This window comes from Nelumbo lutea, chromosome 2, assembly GCF_056320005.1.
Source record: "Nelumbo lutea isolate HS-2025 chromosome 2, American lotus-T2T, whole genome shotgun sequence".
NCBI lineage: Eukaryota > Viridiplantae > Streptophyta > Magnoliopsida > Proteales > Nelumbonaceae > Nelumbo > Nelumbo lutea.
The window spans coordinates 8,339,702-8,348,302 of NC_142685.1; the positions used below are offsets into that span (position 1 = coordinate 8,339,702).

An 8,601-nucleotide genomic window follows, 5' to 3' on the forward strand; every position below is an offset into this window, starting at 1 on the left:
ATCCAGCTGACACCACGTGTTGAGATCTGCAGATAGGCCAGATACCCTACATCAGTTGGTAAATGGGTAAAGGGATTTAATTTCATGTTTTGCATTTAATGAAGTAACATGACAATACTTGGATGATCATGGATGACAAATTACGAGTCTGTCAGTAACCAAAGTTTGATTCTATGGAGTACAGAAACTCAATGCGGGTGACGGAGTGAATTTCTTCAAACAACCGAACACCTGTCAAGGATTTAGAGCGGGACAATCTCGAACAAAACCAGTTTTATGTATAAGTCTATCATCTTGCCTCGGAGGGAGACCAAGTAACCAAGTTTAGTTGCTAACTGTAATCTGTATATATCCACAACCTACCTAGGGCTGTATATTATTAGTTCTTGACACTGCAGAGCCCTATGAGATCTCTTTTTAGCCATACCACCAACAAATTCTGTCCCGATCAAGTTTGCTGAGTCCAACCTAACCCAACTTCATTTTCAACCAGATTTCTTTTTCCCTTTTTGAAGCCATTTTGCAACCAGGTTGATTTTTGACAATCTTAACCCAGACCAATAGCGTGGACAACCCAATCGAACTGGCTGGCAATTGGACTGGGTTAGTCAAATTCGGTTTGAGCTGACCTAAATAGTGATCTAGGTTAATGAGATATGAACAATTGAATACAATATACATTAACTTATTTTATCCCGGTTCTAATTGCATTTGAACACAATGAATACAATTAAGTCAACAAAAGAAAGAAAAGGAAATTTAAAAGTAAAAATATATAATAACCACAAAGCATAATTTTCTCTGTTCACAATTCAGATACAAAGGTTTTTATTTTTATTTATTTATTTATTTATTTGGGGTGGGGTGGGGGGGAGGAGGTAAAAGCCAATATACAAAGTAAAAATCGAGTCCACCAATATTAGTTTTCCATAGCTTTTGAACCCACAGGTTAAAACCTGAAATGTATTTGGTTCAGGTTGTTAAGAACAACTGTACATGAGTTTATTTCTAGAAAACCTGAGATGATTGCATTCCAAACATTTCATCAAGAGGCTAGATCCATTTTTGATAGTGAACTCTATAATGTATAGGAGAAAAAGTGTAAACAAAAGGAAAATGAATACACAACTTTACTGAAGATTCTTTACACTTATACGATAAGTTTCCTCCCTAATCTCAGCATCGGTTCTCTTCTTGATCAAGGCATGCTGAAAGACAGAAAAGAGGATCAGGACGTACAAAGTCTTCTCATTCAAGTAATTTTCAACAGTATCCAAACTCAAATTATTATATCCAGATTATCAGTCATTCTTATCAGGGGAGACTCATGCAACCTTAAACTTGGAGACACCCATGGTTAGGTGGAGAAAATAATCTAAATATAAAAATGGGCATAAAGAGTATTTGACAAGAGATAAACACCTCAACACATGAGAAGTGAAGTTCCACAGGTCAATACAACAACCTTTGTTTCTCTTTCCTGTTTATATTTAGATGCCTAATAAAGTTTGGTTTAATGCAAATAAGCTAAGGTAGTTTTTAATGTAATTTTTTTTTAAAGAAGGTAAAGTATGATTATATTAATAACTTGTCCTTTGTACAACGAGAATAGAAGGACAATGCAAATAAGCTAAGGTAGTTTTTAATGTAAGTTCATAACTTGGCTATGTGTTTCTTCTGATATGATCTAGCTAGAGCTACAGAGGAAAACTAAAAGGGATTTCTTTTGGTAAGTGGACCTAGAAGGGATTAGAAATTATGAATTTTATGGGTAGGAAGCATGTGGGTACCAACAAAAAATGCACTTGATATTCTCTCAACCGCAATGCTATTATCCCAACAGCCCAAAACCATCTTAAACTTTATAATCTGCCTTGAAACATTTTTTAATAATTCTTTAGAATTAATTTTCCATTAAAATCCTAGCCAAATGCTAACAGGAGGCTCAATGCAGCATGGCCTCACAGCCTTAATAGGCCCTTCAACAGAGGATTCTCTGCTTCCATAGGCTAGCTGGTGCAGCGTGCAATTGTATGTCAACTCAGCTTAGAAAACCAAAACATGACTATGGGGTACAAAACAGAACCCTCTTCAGAAAATCTGATACATAAAATATGATCCATTTGGGGAACCCAATATAATGCAATGCAATTAAACTCAATATTACAAATACTAGGGTAATATGTGACCAAGTAATATGAAATCCTTTCCAAGAGAATCCAGACTGATGTACAAGTAAACTGCAAAATCTTATATATGAAAAGCAAAACAAAATCCTGCTCTTTTTTTTCGGTTTTTTTTTTTGTAATGAACAAAATTCTGCTCAAGGTAACAGAATTTCAGAAGCAAAACCAAAGGTACCACTAGAGGAAGAAACTAGAATCACAGTGGATTCAATTACTGGAAGTCCTAGGTTGAGCCAAAAAAGAAAGAAAAGTAGAAACCAATCAGAAAATGGGGGAAGATATACATGTCCAGTTAAACATAAGTGTGCCTTTACCTACAAAGAAGCCAGAAAAAGAATATGCACGTATATGTCCAACTAGAGCCATGGTTTGTATTACCCATTGGGTTCAAAAGATGAAGATATTCCAGGCTATGATTGATGTGACGGCCACTTAGGTGAAGCAGCATGTTATGGACTTGAAACAGATCAGAATATGCCCGTGTTAATAATGTTGACACAGACTCATTATCCCTATCCTCAGTTTTATATGTTCCCAAGTTTCCCTTTAACCTGATGTTTGTTAGTAAATTGACTAAGTCTCTTAATTGCTCTATCACATTTTACCCTTCTTGTGTGTTTCAGGATCTTAAGACGAGGATGAAGATTGGTGGAGGGCATGAAGCTGGTGGACTGTATTACCTTGATTAAGTCTGTTAGTAAATTGACTAAGTCTCCCCATCAATGGCACTGCAGACTTGGTCATCCATCTCTTAAAGCTCTTCAGTTACTTGTTTCATCATTGAGTCATCTTTCTACTTTGAATTGTGAGTCGTGTCAGTTTGTACGTGAGAAGCATATAGAAGTTGATTGCCACTCGATTAACACAACATGTGAACTAGTGTGGTTGAAACATCTCCTAGAGGAAATGGGGTACTCGATTGACACTCCTATGAAGCTATATTGTGACAATCAAGCTGCAATTCATATCTCCTCTAATCCAGTGTTTCATGAAAGAACAAAGCATATAGAAGTTGATTGCCACTTTGTACGTGAGAAGGTGCTTAATGGAGTGATAAGTACAACATATGTGAAAACAAGAAATCAATGGGCAGATCGTTTCCCAAAGGGTTGAGTCGAGGAAGAGTGGACTACATATGTAACAAGCTGGGACTATATGACATATACTCACCAGCTTGAGGGGGAGTGTTAGAGTCAACTGTAGAAGAGTAGTATAGGCTTTTTACGTTAAGTTATATGTTAATTGTACTTACGAGTATATCTTAAGTTAGCTGATGTGGTTCTCACTTAAGTAAGGGTATAAGAGTAATTCTGGTTTGTTTAGAAAGGTATAAATAAAGTCTAGCCGACTAGAGAAGATGGGCTTTTCTCTCTAGTTTGACTAGAACAGTTTTCTTCTTATCATTATTTGAAATCGTATGGACACTACATCTGAATTTTATCAAAAAGCCATTCTAGAATTACAGAAACCTAAATGCCAAGGCAATGAGAAAATAAAGGCCGAAACAGAGGACCTAAACTTTCTACAAGCTGAACCTAGAGAGGAAAGAGGACTAGGAATTAGGTGGCACATCTTGCACCAATAAGATAACTCGTGGGTAGAGACAATATGGACCAAATCTTTAAGCAATACCAACTTCTTTCAGTTTTTGAAGCTATTCCCAACCAGAAAGCTTCATGCACTTGGAGAGAAATTCTCAACTCTAAGAAGCTAATCCAAAAGTTTAGGAAGGATTATTGAGAATGGAGAAAAAATTATTTTCGGATTGATAATTGGGTCCATGAAAAACTCACTCATTCTCCAAGTCCCTCTCCAATCCCAATTGGTGAAACACTATAGTCATAAATGCTAAAGACAAAATAGCAGAATTCATTAACCCTGATAAGGGTGTGTGAGATCATCATCATCATCATCTAAGCCTTATCCCAACTATATGGTGTCAGCTACATGAATCCTATTTCACCATTCTGTTCTGTTTAATGCCATATCCACAAGGGTATGCGAGAGTGGAATCAAGATTTTAGAAGGCTAGAGGCAAAGGTAAAGCAGTTGGGCCTAGAGATGCAATAGTATCAAAAAGCGTTCAAGAAAATAGTAGAAAAAAACTTTATATATAACTTTTTTTTTTGAAAAAAAAAAGTAGCTTTATTCATAAAAAAGAGAGGGACATGAGGAGATGTACACAGAGATCAAACACTCATAGAGTTATACAGACAGAAAACTATCACTGAATAAGTAATCCCTGTGAGCACCAGATTTAGCTAGACTGGCGGCTTCAGAGTTTAGTTCCCTCGGAACCCAGCCCAAGTGTGCATTAAAGGAGAAGAGGATGTCTCACATCCTTATATAAACTAATATTTCCAAATTTTGTATAAATTAATGAGTTACTTCATTTAATTTATTTACCTATAAAATAATATATGTGATTAAGCTAATACAAATTTATTTTCTCAATAAATGAATAATTAATTGGCTTGTAATGTCAAATTGAGGCAACAGGAAACATGATATGTAAAGTGGTCATGGGCTCTAATAATATATCACATGTCAATATTCAGGAGATCAGGTTGCACTATTAAATGGGTCCTACCATAGAAAGTCATAGAAAGTCATGTGGCAAAATGAGGGGAAAAAACAGCTTTATACATAATAACCAATAGATAGAAAATATTCATAGACGTTTTGAATTGATTGATAACCAGATGATTAAGAATAAACTGATCATTCTGATTTCCTATGAAACTTGTTTTTAAATATGACAACATATAAAGGTTTTCCAATAAGTTCAAGTGTGGCGTTTCCATGCATGACAGAGCTAATTCTGCCACAAGGAGGAATGATGAGGCTGGTCCAAGCGGTCCATCAGCTGGGCCATCCATGTCTTGACTCTGCCCTCCCTGTGCCTGGTTCCATATTAAAAGGCGGCTCGAAAACAGAGCTTATGTTGAAATGTAAGGGCAAAATGGTGGGAATTAACTTCCAACCCTCCTTTTTCTCTCCTAAATAAAAGAGAAAAAAAAAAGAAAAAAGAAAATAGAAAAGAGGAGAAAATGGACCGTAAAAATTCAGAACTGACGGAATGCTCCGCCGACTGGGGCAGAGTCTTGGAATCTGAATTCTGAAAGTACAGGCTACGGTGGGAATTAACTTGAATGCTTCACTGAGTCAACAAGAAAAGGCTATGTTTTGCAAGAGGAAATTGTCAATCTGTGATTCAAGCTAAGGATAGAAGGATGGCAAAAATTTTGGCTCGAAGAAGATTGAACTCCTGGAGGCGATTAACAGCTGCTTTGGCCAGCCTGGAGAGAGAGGCAATCAAGCTTCAAGCGGCTGACCATCGCGAATCAAACAAGTGCAGGATAAAAAGAGAAATAACGTGTACCCAGAAAACGGCAGAATGAAAAGACGGTCGAGGGGCCAAGTGATAAAACTTAAAAATGTTATATTACCTACCTCCACAGCAGAAACAACAGTAGCAACATGAGAGAATCATCAACATCTCTTTGCATAGCGCAACGACTACAGGGATCTTAGAAGCAGAACATCCTTTGTCATCAACATCTTTTTCATTCTCGAGCAATTTCTGGTTCTCTTGAGATTCCTCGTCACTATTCATTCTGTGGAGATTCCATTCAAGTTTCCTCAAGTAAGCGAGCTTGAATGAATCCCTAATCCTCAGAGAAGGCCATAGATGCATCTTCTTTTCTCTTCCTTCTTACTTTTCCGGAATTCAGACGAGGACTTTTTTTTTTTTTGGTGAGAAGACGAGAAAGTAAAAGCGAACGAAGGTTAGACAACACGGACACGGCCTATTCGCTAAATACGCTCCGCTGACGTTGAAATCGGAATCATCACTGCGTTGCTAGCCTATACGAAATAGGAATTGAGATTTGCTCCTTACTGAGCACATCTCACACATGCACATCAGAATCTCACACCGATTTCACATGCACATCAGAAGCTCCCGAATGCCCATACAAATTCTACCTACCTACCTCTACACGAAATATCGCATGTGTATCTCATCGTCCTGCACAATATTATGCACGGAAAGTAGAAGTAATAGAATTCGTGATGGTACCTATTTTAGCTCCACACAAGGGCTATTTATGGTAACTAAACCCAATGGCTTTCACGGTCAACACACCCAAAAGAGATCATATCTCCACCCAAAAACGCCCCACAGCACATCCCGACGTGTATTGGGTACACCTCCCGATATTAACATCATCAAAATTGGTATTATCATGGAAGATGTTTCGAATACACGGCGAAGATGTATTGTAGGGCGGAGATGTGAAACTATACCCAAAAACGATAATGCATCAAGACGCTTTCGTCCATAAGAGTTCACATCTCCGCTCCACAAACACCCCACACAACGTGGAAATGTCACGTGTCCAATCGCACGCAATGGAGTGTTCCCATGTGTAGCGCGAATAGGACGGCCGTTAGCCTCAAAATGAGCTCAAAACTTTTTTTCTCCCATACAACATTTTAAAAACGATCCGGAAGTGGAACTATTTTGATCACTGATTTTGGGCTCGATGGTCCGATTGTTCAATTTGAACGGATGGCCTGTTTTGACAAATAAATTAAAAAAATAATAAAATTTTATTGAATAAATTGACAATTCAATCATCTGGGTCAATAGATTGTTGACTTTTTCATCAGTTTTTGGAAAAATACCAGGTTTGGGGTAAAATGGAACCCATTTGACCCATGCCTACTTGGTAACGGTAAACTGGTCAAAGCGATCGCCATTGCTGGAAATGGAGTTGGATCCGAGCTCAGGGGGAGGGGAGCACAACAGGGTCAGACACAATTTGAGGTAAGGTTTTTGAACCTCTGTTGACCCGATGGTCGGACCATTCGGCCCGGGAATTGTTTGAGCAATAAGTTCCATTGAACCGGGCAGTTGAAAAATCGACCCGTTCAACGGTTTTTTTGTCATTTTTTTTTTATTTTTAACTATTTTGTATTTTTTTTAATTTATTTGTTAGAACGGCCCATCCATTCATCTCGTTAGCCCCAAAATGAGCCCAAACCTCCTTTCTCCCATATTCCTGCCCCTCAACCTCAAATCAATGTTTTAAAAAATGACCTAGAAACGGAACCATTTTGGCCACCAATTTCTGGGTTGACGATCCGATCATCTGGTTCGAATGGATGGGCCATTCTGACAAATAAATTAAAAATATAAAAATAATAATTAAAAATAAAAAATGGTCAAAAACCATCGAGCGAGTCGACGGGTTGATGGCCTAGGTCAACGAAAACCGGTTGCCTGGACAGTTCTTGGGTCGAATGGTCCGACCGTTTGGGTCAATAGTAATTTGAAAACCTTCACTCAAATTGTGTATGACCCCCGTTCTACTCCCCTATGCCCGAACTCGAATCCAACTCCATTTCTAGCAACGGCGATCGCTTCAACTAGTTCACCGTTACTGGCCAAACCTGGTATTTGGCCAAAAATCATTGAAAAAGTCAACAACCTGTTGACTTAGACGGTCAAACCGTCGACCCATTCAATGATTCATAGTCATTTTTTATTTTTTTAATTTATTTGTCAAAATGGGCCATTTGTTCGAATTGGACGATTGGACTGTTGGACCAAAAACTGGTGGCCAAAATGGTTCAGTTTCTGGGTCATTTTTTAAAACGCTGTATGGGAGAAAAGAAGTCTGCGCTCATTTTGGGGCTAATGGGACGAGTTAACAACCGTCCCATTAGCCCCACTACATGTGACTAGACATGTGGCAATCGCATGTTGTGTGGAGCCTTTATGGGGCGATAGGCGGTGGGGCGGAGATGCAAACTCGGTCTTGGCTCGGCTTCACTAAAATGCTACCAAGTCCAATCGAGTTCGAACTTGAGCTCAACTTGAACTATATTTTCCGATTTGAACTCTATTTGATTAAGTATTCAATAAGCTCAAGTTCAGCTCAAAAGCTCGGAAATGAATATATTTTTATATTGTATATGATACATTTTTTATAATATATAGTATATTCTTATATTATATATAGAACACGAAATATACTTTTATAATATATACTATAAAATATATTATTATATTTTATAATATATAATGTATGTATGTATGTATGTATGTATGTGTGTGTGTTAATTGAGGCAAGCCCACAAGCTTTCAAGTGAAACTTTTTGTTTGTCGAAATCAAGCTCAAATAACTAATCAAATTTACCCCAAGGTTCGAACTTGAGCCCGAACTATTAGGGATGTAAACGGATTGAATTTGAATCTAATCAGACAATATTCAAATTCGACACGATATTTGATGGATATTGAAAATTAATATTAGAATCCTAATTTGATTAAACATTCGATTTGATTCTAATTCGACCAATTAATTATTTTAAGTAATAAATAAATATATAAAATAAATATTTTACT

The 8,601-nt window shown here is 37.4% G+C and overlaps 1 protein-coding gene across 1 annotated transcript; it reads right to left on the reverse strand.

Annotated features, from left to right (window-relative positions):
* Window positions 1-891: 891 nt before the first annotated feature.
* On the reverse strand, window positions 892-6,227 carry LOC148868412 (uncharacterized). Its single transcript, XM_088973393.1, has 2 exons — window positions 5,640-6,227; window positions 892-1,208 (listed from the first exon to the last, which is right to left on the reverse strand). Exons 1-2 carry the CDS (start codon window positions 5,881-5,883, stop codon window positions 1,177-1,179), a joined length of 276 nt encoding a protein of 91 aa, XP_088829519.1. The 5' UTR covers window positions 5,884-6,227; the 3' UTR covers window positions 892-1,176.
* Between the last annotated feature and the right edge of the window lie 2,374 nt (window positions 6,228-8,601).